This window comes from Misgurnus anguillicaudatus, chromosome 5 (genome assembly GCF_027580225.2).
Source record: "Misgurnus anguillicaudatus chromosome 5, ASM2758022v2, whole genome shotgun sequence".
NCBI lineage: Eukaryota > Metazoa > Chordata > Actinopteri > Cypriniformes > Cobitidae > Misgurnus > Misgurnus anguillicaudatus.
The window spans coordinates 13,331,134-13,352,170 of record NC_073341.2 but is presented as its reverse complement, the minus strand read 5'-3'; the positions used below and the strand labels follow the sequence as shown (position 1 = coordinate 13,352,170).

The window sequence follows — 21,037 nt, the reverse complement described above, 5'->3', positions numbered from 1 at the left end:
AGTCCCGCCGGAGTCAAAGCATCGTGCCGATGTCTGCGTGTCGTCTTTTTTTGCGCATCATATCAGCGACGGAGAAGAGCGCACAAATGCAGTCACAGCACCCCGGCATAACAAAACTAACCTTGGCAGCAGTAACTGATATATTATCACTTCCCCCACTGCTCCACAGTCAAATGTATTTAATCTTTACATGTCAACTTGAAGACAACCGGTTACCTTAACAAATTAACCACTTAACAAATTATATAGGATCCTTGTGAAAACAAGCTACATAATTCTATATGATCATACTTAATGTAAAACAAAATAAAAATACATTTAGTTTTATTCATTTTCATTTGAACAATTTAGAACAATGCATCAATGATGTAATATGTATGAGATTTTGTTTATAATTATCACTAAATAAAAATGGGTTAGGTCGAACGAATTCATCAATTACGAAATGGAATCATGTTCTCATATAATATGTTAATAAACATATTTAACAAATATACTTCTCAAAATAATACTTTAAGTCGCATATGAGTTTAATTAGCAACAATGCAAAACACGGATCAGATTAAATACTCTAATATTTTCAGAGATCCTAGCCTATCCTAGGTTTAGCCTATGTTTTATTGGTTATATTTATTTGGAAATGCATAATTAATAGGGACAATATGGGAACTTAATGGTACATCATCATGCAAAAAAATGGTTCAGGTGGCCAATATAATTATAATACTGTAGGTAAACTATGAGTTAATACTGGTATAATTGATCAGAAAATGGCTACAAGAATATTACTTTAACGTAATAATATTAACACAAATAGGCTAATACCGTTATTTGAGAAAAAGACTTACTAAACCATTCAGATGATAATATTTTCAAACACTTTTGTTATAAATTGCGTATGTGCACCAATTAGCCTTCTAACAAAAAATGGAAATGCCCACTTTTTCCCCTCTCGTGTAACTGATAATAAAATGCTGCGTTTGTAAGAACTGGAGCTCATCATCTTGGTGAGGGATGTCACATGAGCGCGCTATCCAATGAAGACCTTTCCATTGCTCTGATTCACCGCAGAGGAAGACGCTTCAGAAAACGAGGAAGACCTCAGACCTGTTACATTCACTCCTGAAGTTTTTAAGGATTAGGACTGATCGACTTAAATATCTCCTGTTGAATGAAATAGAGGCTCTTTTCTAGGTGCTCTTAAATGCTGGACGCACAGGTTAATGGTAAGTGCAACTCTTAGATATTATTTCAAACGTATTATTAAAACGCATTATTTTCTGTCATCCCTTTCATAATTAGTTATTTATATTTTTCGTGCAAGGTTGGTGAGTAAATCCAAATTATATTATTGTGGATTTGTGTGCGTCAGATCTATGATAAAAATGTCTTGAAACATTACAGATCAACAATAAGCACTTGTAAATCATTTAAAACTTTACTCTCATATAAAGGTCACTCATAATGAAATGTTGGTAGAAAATTACGATGGCGCGTATGTCCAGCTCCAGAAAATACTTTTTTTAGTTAAATAAACACTTTGATTTAGAAAGCGTAGAAACAACATTCTTTTAGTTGGTTATCAAAAGGTAACAGTCAGGTAACTGCACGTCCTCTTTATTAATATAAAACCTCGTTTGTCGTGTGTTATTGTGAAAAAGTTTAAATATTTTTCTATCCGAACTGTTTCCTAACATCAAGAGAAATTTGTACCTTTTAAGTAATATTTATTTATTTTAAAATTTCTTGTTAAATACAGCCTCAAAATAAACCAGGCCCCTTCTGTATCATTAATGGAAAGTCACAAAACGAAATGAAATTTATTAGTAAAATAACGAAATACAAAATTAATCATAAGTATTTGTCGTAATTATTTAGCCGTAAAAATCCCAGATTTACATGAAATGATTTATCATAATCTTTGGCTGCTTCTTAAACATGTCCTCTCAATATCTCGCATGCATTTTAGTCTGAAACTGTGTAATTGTGAATTAAATATCAGATTTTGCTATTGTAGTTCAGTGGGCGTGGATCGGTGGGTGTACACGTCCTTACAGGAGGCATGACAAAACCCAATATGATCAAATCTATTAGTTCATCACAGATATATTGTGGATATAAGGATATATCATTACTGGATAAAGAGGTGAACAGATGCATTTGACAGAGCTCTATGAACACCGCGTTACTTTATCATAAGCATCATTTTGAATATTACATTCGTTGACCGATCGTTGTATCTGATTACCATTAAGGTATTTTTCCACCGCATTATTTGTATTTTTATATTTTTTGAGTAGGCCTATGGTTTGTTTATAATCCAACGGTTATTTCAGTCCAATATTTACTCTTAAAATACCCCAAAATCTTTTAGAGTGTATGTTTCTTGAACTAGGCTTTAAAAACGAATACACATGAATGTCTCTAAATGATAATTTTTAATTCCTCTTCAAATCATTTACATGTTATTTAAAACATATTCATAAATAATAATATTTCGATTTAGTCGATTACGTAGAATATATCTAATCAAATTATGAATTGTTTTTAATTAATATCGTAATTTGTTTAACGCTTCCAGTGGCAGACGCATCTGTCAGAGTGATGGACTTAACACCAGCTGAAGATCTGGAGGAGCTTTGTCCTGTCTGTGGAGATAAATTATCCGGTTCTCATTATGGCCTTCTTACCTGTGAGATCTGTAAGGTGCGTCACACGTTTATTTTAATATTTCCAAAATGCTTAAGTCTATTCAAACATTTAAACAAACATTTAGCACTGACAACATGAGGCCAAAATGTTCAGTAGTTTTCGGACATTTAATTTAAATATGCATGAAATTTGTAGCCTATAAATTAAATGTGACTAACCCCTAACTTTTCACTATTTAACTTTGTTAAGAAAAATATTTTTTATGTTATCCATCTTATAGCTTTAATTTCATACTTTGTAAATATAGAGTTGTAGACGGTGCTTATTATTATAAATAAATATTGTATGTTCTCTTGTATGTGGTCTAAGTGGATTTGGATGAAAGCGTCTGCTAACCTAATACATGTAGTTAAATGTAATTAATATTTATATTTAATATAATGTTTTTTAGGCTGTTTGTATATCTTAATAATTGAAAGAAATGAAAGTAAGTGGTGCTACTATAATCTTTTGGTAGTTTATATCTAGGCTGCATAGATTTCCAACATCTATGGATGTCAAATCAAATCACTTAACTGTCAATTGATATGCATAAGTGTAACAGTAAAAACAGTTCTTATTACACTATTATTTATTAAATTATTTATTTTTAACTTTAGACTAATAGAATATAATCCATATTACATTGTGTATTATTGCGCAACAGGGGTTCTTCAAGAGGAAGGTTCAGAATAACAAGAGATACACGTGCACACAGAACCAGGACTGTGGCATTGACAAAACCCAGAGGAAGAGATGCCCATTCTGTCGGTTCCAGAAGTGCCTCAGTGTCGGCATGAGACTCGAGGGTAAGAAAGCAAATAATGCTGTAAAATGCACGTGGAGATAAAACGAAACACTTGTTTGTGGTTTTGTAATTTTTACGAGTATTGTTGCTAAAATGTGATGCCTGTTCCAACTGCACTAACTCTGCGTTGACTCTCCCCCTCCAAATATATAAATACTCCCCCCAAAATTTCCAAATAACATGGATCCTCTTAGAAATTAAGTTGTTTAAATAGTGATTACACTGAGTGAAAACATTTTAACAGTGTCCAGTAGAAATATCACTCAAGCGTCTTTTATTATGCTCACTGTACGCGCGCTTCCCAAGCCGAGTGCAGAGAAGCACCTGTTTCCGCGCGCCCCCGTGACACATTCCTTACGCGCTGATAAGGCTCGCGCATTCATGTAGTTTAAAAGAACACAAAAACTAGCGTGGAAAATGTCCATAAAATGAGAAATGTCTTGCCGCGCATTCCTTGCTTTATTTGGCCTTTTATTCACATAGCCCTAAAATATATACTTACTTACTTACTTTGATAATTGTTTATGACAAAATGCTGCAGCCTATTTCCCATATAACAATGTTTATAATAAAGTAATAGTGCAGTTACCATGTTTTTCTTGCGTTTAGTTAAATAGTTAAACTAAGGTTACTGTAGCAAAACCATGCTTAATTTGGGCTTTCCATGATTTGCATGAAGTGAATGTAAAACCATAGTTTTTGCCAGTGTTGCAATAAGCAACTTTTTGTTGTATCTCTCTCTCTCTCTCTCTCTCTCTCTCTCTCTCTCTCTCTCTTTCTCTCTCTCTCTCTTTCTTTTCCCACAGCTGTCCGTGATGATCGTATGAGAGGGGGAAGAAATAAGTTTGGCCCAATGTACAAACGTGATCGTGCCCTGAAACAGCAGAAAAGAGCTTTGATCAGAGCCAACAGTTTTAAAGTAGAGTCCAACCAAATCCTGTTGTCCAGCGCCCCAGCTGAATATTCCCATCCTGGGTCACTCCCAGGGCTCCATCCTTCTTCTCTCTCATCTCCGGAGTACGACTGCCCTCCTCTCTGCCCCGCTGCCCTGGGTGTGGCCCTGCAAAGCTATGGTTCATACCCAGCACAGTACCAATACACAGCACAAGTACACAGTAGGTCCATTAAGGCAGAATACTCAGATGTATACTCCAGTTCACCTGACTCATCACTTGGGTACACATATCCTGACAGCTGCATGCCAGCCTCCCCCAACACCAGCCCCATAAATCCGGGTTTGCCCCCACTGGTGCTTGAGTTAGTCAGCTGTGATCCAGATGAGGAGCAGGTATGTGTTTGAATATTTATATCATCATGGCCATGCTGTTGTTGATTTGAGCTGTATATACTTTCTTGTGTATTTGCTTATAGTGTAATTATGAGATTCCTCCACTATTGAACACTCTCAGAATTAAAGGTACAAAAGCTTTCATTAGGACAATACCCTTTAGAAATGTCCTAATATGTATCTTAAGTACAAAGCTGTACATTTTGAAAGCCAGTGTTTCTGAGAGTGAAAGTATAGCAATGTCTTTTATCGGTGTAACTTTATGAAAGCTGATTCAGTCGTGAGTGTCTTAAAATTTAGGTTAACTAATGAAACATTTACAAATGTGCAAAATGTTTGATTTTATTTATTTATTAAATTGTTTGTTTATAGGTTAGAGGGAAAATTTGTGCCTACCTTCACCAGGAGCAAAGTGGGCGAGGTAAACTGGACAAACCTCGGCCCTTCAGCCTGTTTTGTGTCATGGCAGATCAGACATTGTTCTCGATTGTCGAGTGGGCAAGAAGCTGTGTCTTTTTCAAGGAACTAAAGGTACTGCATTGAGATATGAACAAAAATGTGTGTGTGTGTGTGTGTGTGTGTGTGTGTACCTGGTAATTATCACGTTGTGGGGACCAATTGTCCCCACAAATATAGGAATACCAGTATTTTTGTGACCTCGTGGTGACATTTTGTTATCCCCATGAGGAAACAAGCTTATAAATCAAACAAAATGATGTTTCTTGAACATATGAAGTAGGAGAAGGGTTTCTGTGATTGTTGGGGTTAGGAAATGGGGCAGGTAAGGGGAATAGAATATACAGTTTGTATGTTATGAAATGCATTACGTCTATGAAATGTCACCACAAAACATGGAAACCAGAATGTGTGTGTGTGTGTGTGTGTGTGTGTGTGTGTGTGTGTGTGTGTGTGTGTGTGTGTGTGTAGGGACACACATCTGATTTTCAAATGTCACATAGAGTTGAATGTCTACATAGAGTTGAAGGTCTGCTATTATGTCGCCAAGTCGTGCATCTTACTGGAAGATAACGCTTAGGGACACTGAGACTTTAAGATACAGTGTTGTTGTCAAGTGATGTGCTATTGCCTGTTTTGTTAAACAGTTTTAAAAATAAGATTACATCTGCTTGTTTATGCTTTATTGGTGGTTTTGCTGATCTGTGTCAAAGTCAGAATGTCTTGCTTAATCCATCAGCATTGTAACACTTTTAAAGATACATTTATCATATAGTTTCTCTTATAGAGAAACCATTTTAGCTATATGATTATATAGAGAACCGATGCTTCTCAAAAAGGTTTCTCTTTAATGAAACTATAGAGTCTAAACAGGTTAGAAAGAAAGTAAATAAAACTTTGACTAAATAGACTTTTCAGTCACCTTTATTAACATAAAGTTTTCTAATAGCTTTATTAATTGCAATAACTTGCAAGTCATTTAATAGAAATAATGGTACAAAAGCTGTCTCTGGGGCAGTTCTAAATTGTATCTAAAGAGTACATATTGGTACCTTCCAGGTATATATCTGTACCTAAATGGTACATGTGACAGCTTTTGTACGTTTGGTTTTGATAGTGTACCATCAGGTACTACAGAAATGCTTGAAAAATGTTAAAGAAAAGTGCAGAGTTGCAGTGCCAAATGTGTCAGTGGGCATTAGATATACTGTATACAAACACAGGCATCAGGTGTTTGGAATCTTAACCTATTCAGGTCAGGATTAGTGTTGAAATTCACGACAGATTACTTGGCACCGTGTTTTTCAAAACAGATACAAAGTTGTTTTGGAACAGGATGACGCAAGCACAATTCACATTGTTAAAATCCCTCATTATTTGAAGCCTATACATGCCTTTATAATGTTGCTCAACATATATTGCACAGGCTACTACTACTGTATATGCCCTCCTAAAATGCACTTAAAATGTAAATTTTAGTACCCTTTAAAGAGGTCCTATATGTACCACATAGGTACAGATATGTATATATTTGGTATTAATAAGTAGGGAACCTTTGAAATACAATACTCTTTAGGTGCCCTTTTTGTGGGTACAGCCTCAGTGACAGCCATAGGGTCCATTTTTGACAATTGTTTCTGACGGTGTAGGCTATTTAGACCTGCACGAGTCACAAACTCATACATTTTTTGTAGTCATGGCAATAATTTTGGGTTGTGCGACTCTGGGCTATAAATGTGTCGGAGTGTGAATGTGAATGCCAGGTTACTGATGACCCCGCAGACACAGCGCTTTTAGAAGTGTTTAATAACATTCCAGGTCGCAGATAGCTCTGGAATCTCAGCTCAGACTCTCGTCTGCGTTCTTCTGCATTGTCACAAACTGCCAAAATGAATCATGCTATGTCAAAACTCTGAAAATTACTTTCTTAAACTGCATTTAGCGTTGTATGCCTCTACAGATACATACATTGGTGTTAAGAATGAAGCCTGTGTATGATGATGTTTGTTGGCAAGTTTGTATCAGTGTCTGAATGTTAATAATGAGAATCTAAAATGTGACATTTGTGTATCCACAAGCACAGCTGCACTGCTTATGAATGAATGAGGCCAAGGAAGTGATGTTGTTACGGCTGAATTAGAAATTATGATTTTATTTAATTTAGGTTTAAGAGAGCCTGCAGGTTTCTGCTATTTCTTAAGTGTAAAGGCAGTTAAATTTTCTGTATTTTCATGTTGTATTATATTAAAGAGATTGAGACGTAACTATATATGGTCAGTATACATTGCAAACAAATTCTGTAATAAGTTATAACAACATTTAAAATGTACTTTCTTATTGATCAGGTAGGAGATCAGATGCGACTGCTGCATAACTGCTGGAGTGAGCTTCTTCTTTTTGATCATATCTGCAGACAGGTGCATCATGGGAGAGAGACCAGTCTGCTACTTATAACAGGACAGGAGGTGAGATTTTCAATCTGTATTTGTATTGCATTTATTACATTCAGTCACTTACTGTAAATTTATTGCAGCTGGGATCTGCAGGGCTCTACAATTTACTTAAATAATTGCACATCCGACATGTATATTTATTGTGTTTTGCATACTGTGCATATATAGTGTGTTTATTGAAAAAGCATACGACATGTTTACTGTGCTTTTCGTGCTTGTTATTCCTTGTAACTTATGATGCATTTCCTTACAGTTAATTTTCTTATTCCACTTTAGAACAAACATAAAGCTATCAATGCAAAAAACACAAACATCATAAGTTTGATGTTTAACAAGAACAGTCCTGTAATAAATGTGTTGTTCTGTGCAGATCGAGTTGTCAGGAGTTTTATCTGATGCTGGCCTGACTTTAGCCAATCTGATACAAAAAGGACAAGAAGTGGCGAAAAGACTACAGCTCTTACAGGTGGACAACAGGGAAATGGCCTGCCTGAAGTTTCTCATCCTCTTCAATCCAAGTAAGTATGACTGTATTTTTATTTATGTATTTCCTTCATTAGTGATGATGACTCTGAAGTATGCAGTATACCTAGTAACCTTAAACTTTATAGTATAAGTGGCAATTTGTGATTTAATGTAAGTACATGTCTGTTGGTGGACCATCACAATAAAATGTTAAGAGATATTAAGCAGACTGTCTACTAATATTATAATGACTTGCGGTTGAAAAGTAGTTACAAACTTGTTTATAGTTAGTAACCTCTAAAGTGGACTGGGGAAATTACGCAGGAATCACTGACAGAATATTTTTTATAATTCTAATATTTAAAAGCCGAATAATTTTTCAAATATTAATATGATTAAATAAAATAAAGGACAGGAAAAGTGGCATATGTCTGCTATATGTTCAGTGAGATGGCTTTTGTTCTGGTCACTTTCTTTGGCATGTGATCCTTTTTTATATGACCATTATATTTTTACTACAATTTATATTAACAGTACATCAACATAAATTGTGGTTTAAAAATATAAAAACTAAAATACTGTATATTCTTGTAGGTATTGTTGTAACTTTAATGTGCTACCTATAAATCTTTACTAAAATATTTCTTATTGAGATTTCATTAGCCACAATAAACGAACTATCTGAAAAGAGGAAACCTGCATTTGAAAGAGAAAGAATTTGCCATCTCTCTATGTCACATTGATTTCCTTCATTCTTTAGCTAAATGGAAGCAGGTTTATTGAGTAATTCGTGTCCTTCGAATGGTTTGAAAAGATTATTCAACATTTTAATTACTGTGTGAATGCTGTTTTTGATGAGCTCTGCTAATGCTTTAAAGTGCTCCATTAATGGGTCAGACTATTGTCATTGAATACACACACACAAGCGTGAGCGCATGCACACACACACACACACACACACACACACACACACACACACACACACACACACACACACACACACACACACACACACACACACACACACACACACACACACGTTTGTACAGCTATCTTTGTGAGGACACTCATATATGTAATGCCATCACTACCCCCTTACCCTAACTAAAACCATCACAACTAAGTGCCTAACCCTTACCCTAACCCCAACTATCAAAACTAAGTGCTTAACCTTAACACTAACCTGATCACAACTGTGCCTAACCCCAACCATCACAACTAAGTGCCTAACCCTAACCATCGCAACTAAGTGCCTAACCCTAATCCCAACCATCACAACTAAGTGCCTAAACCTTACCCTAATCCCAACCACCACAACTAAGTGCCTAAACCTTACCCTAATCCCAACCATCGCAACTAAGTGCCTAACCCTAACCCAAACCATCACAACTAAGTGCCTAAACCTTACCCTAATCCCAACCATCACAACTAAGTGCCTAACACTAACCTATCATAACTAAATGCCTAACCCTAACCATCGCAACTAAGTGCCTAACCCAACCATCACAACTAAGTGCCTAATCCTAACCCCAACCATCACAACTAAGTGCCTAACCCTAATTCCAACCATCACAACTAAGTGCCTAACCCTAACCCAAACCATCACAACTAAGTGCCTAACCCAAACCATCACAACTAAGTGCCTAAACCTTACCCTAATCCCAACCATCACAACTAAGTGCCTAACACTAACCTATCGCAACTAAATGCCTAACCCTAACCATCGCAACTAAGTGCCTAATCCAACCATCACAACTAAGTGCCTAATCCTAACCCCAACCATCACAACTAAGTGCCTAACCCTAATTCCAACCATCACAACTAAGTGCCTAACCCTAACCCAAACCATCACAACTAAGTGCCTAACCCTAATTCCAACCATCACAACTAAGTGCCTAAACCTTACCCTAATCCCAACCATCACAACTAAGTGCCTAACACTAACCTATCGCAACTAAATGCCTAACCCTAACCATCGCAACTAAGTGCCTAACCATAACCCAACCATCGCAACTAAGTGCCTAACCCTAATCCCAACCATCACAACTAAGTGCCTAACCCTAACCCTAAACCATCACAACTTAAAGCCTAAACCTTACCCTAATCGCAACTAAGTGCCTAACTCTTACAGTACCCCAACCACCACAACACTCTAAATTCTGCTGGGTTATTTTTATCCCAATGCTGGGTAAATATTGGCCAGAACACATGTTGGGTTATCAAATAAACCAACTCATGGTTGTTCTGTCTAACATTTACCCAGCACTGGGTTAAAAAAGCAGAATGTGGAGTGGAGGAAACCTGTGCCAGTGCATTCTCTGACTACTTGGCACAGAGTTACATTCCGCTAACCCAACCATCACAACTAAGTTCCTAACCCTTATCATAATCCCAACCATCACAACTAAGTGCCTAACTTTTACCCTAACCCCAACCATCACAACTAAACTCCTAACCCTTACCCTAATCCCAACCATTACAACTAAGTGCCTAAGCCTTACCTTAACCCAACCATAACCTAATTCTAATCCCGACCCTAAAACAGCCCTTTAAAGCAGTGCCAGACAATTAGGACTTTACAATCTTTGTCCATACTTCGATGTTCTTACAAAAAATGGTTCCTACAAAGATAGCTGTAGAACTACACACACACACACACACACACACACACACACACACACACAAAATCTACTGTCTAACGCACACTCACAAACTCATCCTTCTAAAACACTTAATGAGCATACAAATATAAATGAAATCATATAATGGTTTCTCTCATTTAGATGTGAAGCTGTTGGAGAACCAGCAGTTTGTGGAGAACATACAGGAGCAGGTAAACAGCGCTCTGCTGGAGTACACGCTCTACTCGTACCCTCAGTGTCTGGACAGGTTCAGTCAGCTCATACTGAGGTTACCTGAGGTCCGATCGCTCAGTGCACAAGCTGAAGATTACCTGTGTTACAAACACCTGTGCGGAGAGGTGCCATGCAACAATCTCCTGATAGAAATGCTTCATGCAAAGAGATCTACTGCCGTGTGAAAGGGACATGTGTATGTGCTACAATAAGTAGATTATGAACACTGAATACTTTTCCAAAGGCATTTATTTCATACTTTACATGAATATAGAAATAGATTTCTTTTTAATCTTTTAGCGCCATTTAAGCAAAGTGTGACAATCATAGGGGGACACAGAGGTGGGTTTTTTCATATTAACTGATCATTTCACCTACATGTTGCAGTTTTTTATTGATATCATCTGTCTTTTATTTCCTCTGGGATAATGCCAATCTATACCCAGATGACTCCGGGTCAGATCCGCACCAGAGCTGCTGACTTTGGCGCAGATCCGGTGTGGATCCAGCTCGGACTCGTCTGCAGTCTGGTTATAGTACAATTTGAACCCTGATGTATCTTTATTATTATTATTAATATTATTATTAATATAATGCTAGTTACATTTTTCTCATGCTTTTGTACAGATAATGGTCAATGGACTGTTTATTGTTTGTGATATCTATTTTTCAGTATATTTAAAAATGTCTAAAAGGGCCTGTCCAAAAACTAATTAGATTCAAAGTATTTATTGAAATGATTTTCGATATATTTGCAGCACATTTTTACACAGATTACTAATTTACATGTCTTACCATTTAAATGAAATGCTTGCAATAAAATAATGAAAATAAAATAGACACTGCTTTTATTATTAAAGAAAATCCCCTGATGGCCTTAAAGACTGAGAGAGCGATTGTGTGTGTATGGTCTTTTGAATAGACACATTTTGTGGCCAGACATGTTGTTTCTCTCTCGAGTGTCTCTTCAGCGAGTCAATAAAAGGAGGTAATGGGAAGGTCAGAAAACATTCACACATGCTGCCACCCTTGAGAGCTCACAAAAGGAGAGTGCACGTTTAGAAACCTTTCCCGTAACTATTTTTTATTTGCTATGTATTCATGTGGGTCAGTTTATTTATTCTAAAAAAACGTACATTTTTAAGGTCTTGGATTTTGCGTCTTCTGAAATATACTGTATTACAGACACACGCACGTACTGTAGATTCACATCAACAACCATTAGTTTATTGTGAGATTAAAAAATGTAACACTGCTGTTTTCTATGCTTAAAAACATTGTAAAAAAATAAGGTATGCCTATTACAATAAAATATTTTTTGTTTTACATTTATTCGTTATTCAGAATGGGTAGTAGAATTACAGCACACAACAACAACATAAATATCACTATTAAAACACATTTCCAGAATTTGTATCAAAATGTATTTCTACACTCTGTCGTGATAGGACATTGTTCACACAGATACATTCGACATTTAAACACAGATGTAAAGACAAAAATATTAAATTATATGTTATACGCTGTGTACAGAATTTGCATTTAAACTGATACTTTGCACAATTGAGAAAGCTAAAACAGCTGATAGGTTTCATTGTCCAGAAACAACCAACAAATATCAAAATATCTGAATCACTATGAATAGGTTAAACTATCCCATCCGAAGTCATTCAAACACTAACAACAAAATTGTGTTGTCTGGTCACAAATAACAGTTTGATGATATCCATGCTGCTAAATTCTAGCACTATGAGCGTGTATGCAACATTAAAAATACATGTAAAGTGTCAAGCTGAATGCAGTCTCCTCACAGATTCAGTCTTGGGAATGAGAAGCCTGGAGAATTGCGGGGGAGCCGGAGCTTTGTAAAGCTGCTCTTGTGTGTGTGTGTGTAGTGTGTGTTTCACATCACATAAGTTTTCATGCCAGGATAAGACTTGAGTCTATGTTGATGTCTAGTGTAACTTTCCCTTCAACAGCCTGAGGTAAGGCAAAAAAGAATTTAGGAATTAAATAAACAACCAAGAATAACTAGCTTGATCTCATGGGAATTTGTATGTATTTTAGGAGCCTGCTACCCAGAAGCAGACGATTCAGGACCAGATCCGCATTGGATCACTGATTCAGATGCCGACTTCGGCCCAGATCCAGTGCAGATATGGCCCACAGTCGTCTGCATTCAAACACAGCGATTTGCACCAAAACATAAGATTATTAGATGAAAACTATATTGAAACCCCACACCTAAATGTCACAGAGGACGAAGGCGAATCATACAAAAACGTACGAATTTGGTGGTGCAGATTAATTCCAATTATCCACCTCCTAAAATACACACACATTGCCATGAGACTGTTGGAAAAGTTTATAGGCCCTGTCCCAAATGGCACACTTCATGTGGATTTTTGGTCTCGGGGCCTTAAATTGCGTGTGCTTGCTTAGTCTACGAGTCCGTACGGTGTCCTATTTATAATTTTTACGCTCCAAAGTGTGCTCATTAGTGCCCCCTTTGCACCCTTGATGTGGTCTTCGGCGAAGCCCGCACTGCACTTCAACCCAGAAATCCTTCCGAAAGAGCATTCAGAACATGCGTGCTGCACAAGCCCTAAAAAGTGAAGCCAAAACGTTTCGATCGCCCCCCAGTGACTGGTCCCAGTATAGGTCATAAACCCCGCCTCCCCCTTGTTATCCAACGGGACTTGAGACCAACTAAACAATTTATTTACACTTCAATTACCTTTTTTCCTAAGCTGGTTTCTGTCATTTACTGTAGTTTTTATCACGCTTATGTATGTTTTTAATATAGGTTTATTTTTAGTTAGTTATTTAATGCTATAAAAACGGTGGTGTCACATCATGATTGACAGCTGTGATATGTGCATTCTGCAAGGACGGGGCCTTGATTTCGCGGCTTTACTTCCTGCTCACTACTGCGCAGGACTGGTCCCGAAAACGCTACTGCGCAGACTCAAGACCCAAGATGTCAGCGCCGTATCGGGACACTGGCGGCTTCACTTTTGACCAATGGAAGAGAGCGAACGGGTGTCGTCCATTTTTTTAACAGTCTATGATTCAGACCAATCAGACGACGGAAAGGAGGAATTCATACTGATGGGCAACTTCTCTTCTTATTTCCGGATAAGTCGGAGTGAGTCATTTGGGACAGGGCCATAGTAAACGTGCCCGTAAAGTGAAAAGCGATGCGAAAGTGTAAAGATCTACTGCCACCTAGTGCTTCAATGTGCACACAGCACGTCTTTTCAGCTAATGTAGGTACAAATGTAGGTTAAAATTAAACAGTTCTTTACCTGAGGGCTTAAATGCTGTCAGCTGAACCACCTGAAATAAAAGTTGCCGTGATATCAATAAAAATAAACAAAAAAATGTAATGTAGTGTTATTTGACTATCATGTATGCTTTTTACCTGATTTCCATTTTCAGCTTTTGATGAGAAACTCACAGCATTGTCCTCTTTAAACCGTTCTGATATAGAGAGAAAAATAATGATACAGAAAATACCAAAAGAATTGTGTTGAGAATAAAATAAATACTGAAATGTGGCTATGTATGTTTCACACACCGTTCTTAAAGATGAGAGAGTTGGTGGTGATGGGAGTGGAGCCTTCACTGCAGTCTGGGCTGGATGGAGTTGGCAGACTGTGTACCCATGATGCACTGGGAGATTTTTGAGAGGGCATGAAGCTGGTAGGTTGAGAGCAGTTCTTCAAGATGAAGAAGATTTCAAACGTGAGAGCAATAATTCGAAAAACAAAATGTCATGGAAAATATGTAGAAAGGATCTTACTGTAAACGACAAAGCTTTTCGTTTCTCCTGAATTCTTCTGATCGCGTTTCGCACCTACATTGTCAAAAGATGGTAGTAAGTTTACCGAAAAACATGTAGCGTATATTTACAAGTAATATTTATACTGCCATACCTCACTGTTGCAAACTGCATATACCAGGAAAATGTATAGACCCTATAGAGAAATCAAATGGCATTAATGCTGAAATTGCTACTTTAGATTATGATCAATAAACAATATTTACACCCATATTACTTATTTATCCATATGGAACAAATTTCATTTATGTTTTAAATTTTTATTTAATTTACCCAATTACCTTTAGGATTAAAAATTATGGTTATTTAAAAATAATAATTATAAAACATTTAAACCATTTTTAAGAGGCTTAGCTTAACAGTTTAGCTGGTTTGCAGTAGTTATTACATATATATTACAATAAGCCCACAAAATCTGTCCACATACTTCACAGATTGAACATAAAACATTGATGAAAGATTTGTGCTGCAGCTAATTATATGATACGAGTTTCCGTCCAATGATGAATCTCTTTTCTCTCTCTCTGTATGTGACTCTCCTCCATTTTCCAATCTATCTTTTCTTTATCTCATTCTCAGACACACACTATAAATCTACATTAACAAGCTGTGGGAGAGAGAATGATGCTCATTCGTTACGAGAGGAAGGAAGCTACAGAAAATAAAGACAAACACAAGAGAGCTACTTAAAGCTTAAACGAAAGATGAAGTTGAAGAAAGTTCACCCACAAATAAAATAATCAGGCAAACACAAACAGGCCCCCCCATCTCTCTCTCTCTCTCTCTCTCTCTCTCTGTTGTGTATTACCTGAAAACCATTGAGTATGGTGAAGAGATAAGCCAACACCACAGATAAGTGGATCAGCACTCCACACACCCACGTCAAACCTAATACTGGCAACAAGATCAGCACTGGGCGCGTCGCTGCCCTGCACACACACACACACACACACACACACACACACACACACACACACACACACACACACACACACACACACACACACACACACACACACACACACACACACACACACACACACACACACACACAAACACTGTTAAATGATCACATTTATAGACTTTACGGGGTGGTTTCCTGAACAAGGATTAGCTTAAGCCAGGACTAGGCCTTAGTTTAATTAGGAAATATAACTAGTTTTAACAAACATGTCTTACTAAAAACATTACTTGTGTGCATTCTGAGGCAATACAAAGGGCACTGATGCATTTTAAGATATGTTAGTGCAAGTTGTTTTCAGTTTGGACAGCTCCTACATTTATTTTAGTCTAGGACTAGCCTAATCCCTGTCCGGGAAACCGCCCCTACATCTCATAATACTCAAGGTTACCATATTTTACAGTGCTGTACAGGTAAAGATGAATTAATCGGCTCTGGTTTATAAGAGTCTCTGTGATTATTATCTATAGGAATTGATAACAGTGTACTGAAACTCTCAGCTATAACTAAACAGATGACAGATTATTTCCACATTTTCAAAGAAGCAGACACAGTTTCGGTTTCTTAAATGCCAAACAGAATGAAACAATTGTGCGTGGAAAGTACTTCACAGTTGTATCGTATCACCTCAAGTCCAGATGGCAGATAGAGACACATGCAATGTGAAAGAGAAACACATGGACAGATAATCAAAACTGAAAGAAAATTAACTTCTGACTACCTGATAGTTTCATGTTCTGCTTGTCTCTCTCTCTCTCTTTTCAACTTTTGTTAAAGTTTTATTTTAGAAAAAAAATTCAAAACATATAACTATAAAACATGCAAAGCTTTCACTGACAGTTCGTAACGGGACCTAAACTATTGGTACAATGTAAATAAATCATTTTTGCACTTAAATTTTTAAGTTCAATTAACTCTGGTCATTTTAACTGTATTGACTAGTGATGAGTGGCTGTAAATTATAAAATAAAGTTGACATAACTATAGCAAATTCAACTTGATTTAATAAGTACTGAAACTCATCACTTATCGAGATTAAATTAAATTAACTTTTCTAGTTTAATTGAAGATTTTTTTACAGTTTTATTTGAACGCTGTGAACGAGACTACTTGTGCAAGTAATCCTGGGAGCATGACTCAACTCGCCAGCATAAAGTAAGGCTGCACATGCGCATTTGCGGATGGTGACATCATCAGTTTCCGAAATGTGCGACTACATTTGTGACAGTACTTAAATAACTGCATGATGTGAATAGGATGGACTAAAGAGGAATTTCTTGTCATCAGCTGTCCTGTCCCTTTAAAAACTGCTGTTTGCGAGCAGCAGAAAGGCGGCCTCCCCTGGTCAACTGATGAAAAATATAGTGAGTTGCATTGTGTTTTCCATTCTTTCATACAGTTCGTGCGCATTGGTTATGGGGTAGGATGAATGCAAGTGCACCGTGTTCGAAAGAATCAAATGAGCGCGAAAGCAAAGCAGGAGCTGTGGGTGGCGCAATCGGGTAAGGACCACAGCAAACGTGTCCAGTTTAAAAGCCACCTAAAAAATAAAATGTATGAATATAATCACCAGGTAAGATCAAGCGTGTGAAGTTTGGAATCAGAACTGGGCGTCAGCATTTTTGCTTTTCGTTGTGCGCTGGCCACTGTAACCATAACGACACGAAAAAGCACCACAGCATTGACCTAAAAAACAAGAGATTCATATCGAACATGAGATATTGAGTCATATTAGACGTTTCTATTATCACATATCCGTGTTCTCCACGTTTTATCTTTTTTTACATTATTTTTTTAAGACACAAACTCTGTGACCCTTAAAATTTACCTGTCATTTTGTGGTACTGTACCTTTAAGAAATACCGCTTTAAAGTGTGATACAAACCCTACACCGTCAGAAAAATGGTCAAAAATGGCCCCTAACTGTCACTGGGGTTCATATTAGTACCTCAAGGTACATTTTAGGACCTTTTTAATTGATACTACACTGTAAAAAAATTCTGTAGAAATTACAATGTTATTGCAGCTGGGTTGCCGGTAATTTACCGTAGATTTAAATTCATGTTATTTACTGGCAAGAGTTTGTTCAAAGTTAAATAAATGTTAAATATTAACAAGTATTTATCTTTACAGAATAAAACTATACAATAACAGCCTCATGCAAAGCATTCTGGGAACCAGAAATCATCATCAACCCTTTTCTGTTTTTGCTTCAGATTTTGTTTCCCAGAATGTTTTGCTTGATGCTGTTTTTTTTAGTTTTACTCTGTAAAGACAAAGACTTGTAAATGTTTAATGTTCATTTAACTTTGAACAAAATGTTGCCAGTAAAAACATACATTTAAATCTACGGTAAGTTACCGTCAACCCAGCTGCAATTTCTACTGATTTTTTTTTACAGTGTACCCCACTGACAGTGTTGGGATCATGCGCTTGTTATATTAAAGGAATATTCAATTTTTTTTAAAGAAAAATCCAGATAATTTACTCACCACCATGTCATCCAAAATGTTGATGTCTTTCTTTGTTCAGTCAAGAAGAAATTATGTTTTTTGAGGAAAACATTGCAGGATTTTTCTCATTTTAATGGACTTTAATAGAGCCCAACATTTAATACTTAACTCAACACTTAACAGTTTTTTTTCAACGGAGTTTCAAAGGTCTATAAACAATCCCAAACGAGGCATAAGGGTTTTATTTAGCGAAACGATTGTCATTTTTGACAAGAAAAATAAAAAATATGCTCTTTTAAAGCACAACTTTTTGAAGTGTTGAATTAAGTATTGAATGTTGGGCTCTATTAAAGTCCATTAAAATGAGAAAAATCCTGCAATGTGGATGACATGTGATTAAATTATCTGGATTTTTCTTTTAAGAAAATTGAATATTCCTTTAACATGTTATTATCTGTTTATTAAACTTGAGAACTGAATGTTCTGTAAATTTGATGCTGAATCAGACTGAGTCATTCTGCACACTTACAGACAAGACAAACAGCACCGGCCCTGCGAAAGCCCAAATAACAGTCAAATGAATATTCTGAATATTCAGCCAGCAGTAATTCTCTGCCTTATAATGGTCGAAAGTAGCTGCCAAGGTTACAGCCACTATAATAACCGGCAGCCCTAAGAAAGAGAGAGAGAGAGGAGAAACAGACAGAATCCATTAGATTAAAAAGGGTTAACCGAACAGATCATTAATAAACAGACATGAAGGGTTCTCACCCCAGCCCAGCCCATAGTAGAGTTTCATTCTCCTCTCTTCACTGATGTTCACTGAAACAACTTTACTCCACAGCAGTAATCCCTCCACCAACATCCAACAGAAAGATGACAGGAAAAACAGATGGAGGAGGACTGTGACTAACCAACAGGCTTCCTGCATGAAACCAACATAGTAAATACACAAATCCTGATGTGATGCTCACTACACTGTAAAAAACCAACTACGTGTTAATCACGTTAAAGCGGAGTCCACGATGTTTGAAAAACGCTTTGGAAAAGGAGACGGGCCGACTACCAAAACACACTTATAGCCAATCAGCAGTAAGGAGCGTGTCTACTAACCGACATCCTTGCCGGGTTGCGTATGTGTGGGGCGGGTCTATCAACAGAAGGTCCAGATTCTATTGGGGTAGGGGCGTGTTTGTTTAGGTGATTTCAAATATTAACATTGGCTTTCAAACATCGTGGACCCTGCCTTTAATAAAATGAGTGTCGTTAAAATGTATTTCCGTTCATTTTGACAGTCCTACATGTAATCTTAAATTGATTCAACTTAAAAATTTAAGTGCAACAAAAAAATGTTTTACTATGTGAATAGATGCTGGCGATTTAATTAGGGGCAGTGCCATGCTCAGTGGCTCCAGTCTGTCATTGAGCCACCATTTTGCACCGCCCAAATAATCCTGAACAACACAGAAATGTGGATAAACTGTCTACTGGTGTAACTCCAGTACTACATAATTCACAGTCTTGAAATGAAAAGGAACAGGAAGAAAAATTTTGTAATACGATTTTATTGTCCCAGTACTCCAGAAGCAGTGCTAGGATGCACTGAAAAAAATTTCAATTGAATGGTTCATTCAATTTACTAAATTTTTGTAAGGAAAGTGGTCGCAATCAATTTATTTAAGCTACATTTAAACAAAAAAAAGAAAAACAAAACAAAACAAAACAAAAAAACTTTTGTTTAAATGTAGCTTAAATAAATTGACTGCAACCACTTACCTTAAAAAAATTGAGTAAACTGAATGAATCATTTTTTTTCAATATGGTTGAAAACCATAAATATATCACAGATATTCACAGATGTTATTAAACACTCACCTTATTTTTAGCAGCCCAGTCACTGAATATTAGGAGAAACTGAGATGCAGCCAGAGCCACTATCAGGTTTTTGTGAACAGTGGTACGATCTGACTTGGGAACACTAGAGGGAGACAGAGATAAAGAAATCAAACAATACCCATAATACTGTGTGAGAAGTTGGATGTGAGTGTAAGAGCAATGCTATTTTGTAGCAACGTGTTACAAAAAGTGTTGTATATGTATAATCATAGATGTACACCCATATCGATTTTATTAATAGACTCAAATGATGAGTTTGGAAACATCACACTTACCCAACAGCAACGAAGAGAATAAATGTGAAGATGAGTCCACATAGAGACAAGCCAGAGCCGATCAAACTGAGTATCTGTAGGTTCATCTCATCTTCAGGATCTCTCTACAACACACACACACACACACACACACACACACACACACACACACACACACACACACACACACACACACACACACACACACACATACAGTGTTTCAATGCTCAGATCACATCACTGTATTTCATTCAATGGATTTTAAAATCTATTTTCTGAGTTGGAGTGTGGAATTGTGACTCAAATATAAAATTGAGGAAGCAGAATTATATTTAAAGAACTGTTACAAAGTGTTTAACATAATTCACTTCATTTTCAATCATACTTATTATAATTAGATGACAATACTAATACCACAAGATCATCACACATGACAGTTTCTACGCTATATAGCTATGCTACTATTCAAGAGTTTAGAGTCACTGATATACGATTGAAAATATATGTTGATTTGATTTCATTTTTACTGTGTGTGTAGTCATATACACTGTGAGTAAAGTTGAATCAACTTAAAAAATTACTTCAATTGGTAACATTTAAATTACATTTCACA

The 21,037-nt window shown here is 36.6% G+C and overlaps 2 protein-coding genes across 4 annotated transcripts in view; one reads left to right on the top strand and one right to left on the bottom strand.

Moving 5' to 3' along the window:
• Positions 1-993: 993 nt before the first annotated feature.
• Positions 994-12,342, top strand: nr5a1a (nuclear receptor subfamily 5, group A, member 1a). Its single transcript, XM_055168668.2, has 8 exons — positions 994-1,226; positions 2,582-2,706; positions 3,359-3,500; positions 4,306-4,787; positions 5,160-5,318; positions 7,589-7,708; positions 8,067-8,214; positions 10,945-12,342. The coding sequence occupies exons 1-8, from the start codon at positions 1,205-1,207 to the stop codon at positions 11,199-11,201; spliced, it is 1,455 nt and encodes a 484-aa protein (XP_055024643.2). The 5' UTR covers positions 994-1,204; the 3' UTR covers positions 11,202-12,342.
• The window catches only part of adgrd2 (adhesion G protein-coupled receptor D2), a 46,011-nt gene continuing 37,302 nt past the window's right edge, over positions 12,329-21,037 (bottom strand). For 2 of the 3 annotated variants that reach the window (XM_055168665.2, XM_073867594.1), the window contains exons 15-27: positions 20,446-20,549; positions 20,150-20,252; positions 19,046-19,199; positions 18,804-18,946; positions 17,392-17,507; positions 15,669-15,789; positions 14,955-14,996; positions 14,822-14,875; positions 14,597-14,738; positions 14,441-14,499; positions 14,325-14,355; positions 13,095-13,189; positions 12,329-12,996 (exon numbers count right to left, since the gene is read on the bottom strand). In XM_055168665.2, coding sequence (XP_055024640.2) covers positions 13,140-13,189; positions 14,325-14,355; positions 14,441-14,499; positions 14,597-14,738; positions 14,822-14,875; positions 14,955-14,996; positions 15,669-15,789; positions 17,392-17,507; positions 18,804-18,946; positions 19,046-19,199; positions 20,150-20,252; positions 20,446-20,549 — 1,119 coding nt within the window. In that variant the 3' untranslated portion in view covers positions 12,329-12,996; positions 13,095-13,139. Of the gene's footprint in view, positions 13,002-13,094; positions 13,190-14,324; positions 14,356-14,440; positions 14,500-14,596; positions 14,739-14,821; positions 14,876-14,954; positions 14,997-15,668; positions 15,790-17,391; positions 17,508-18,803; positions 18,947-19,045; positions 19,200-20,149; positions 20,253-20,445; positions 20,550-21,037 lie in introns of all 3 variants that reach the window. The other variant, XM_073867593.1, reaches the window with a different exon arrangement.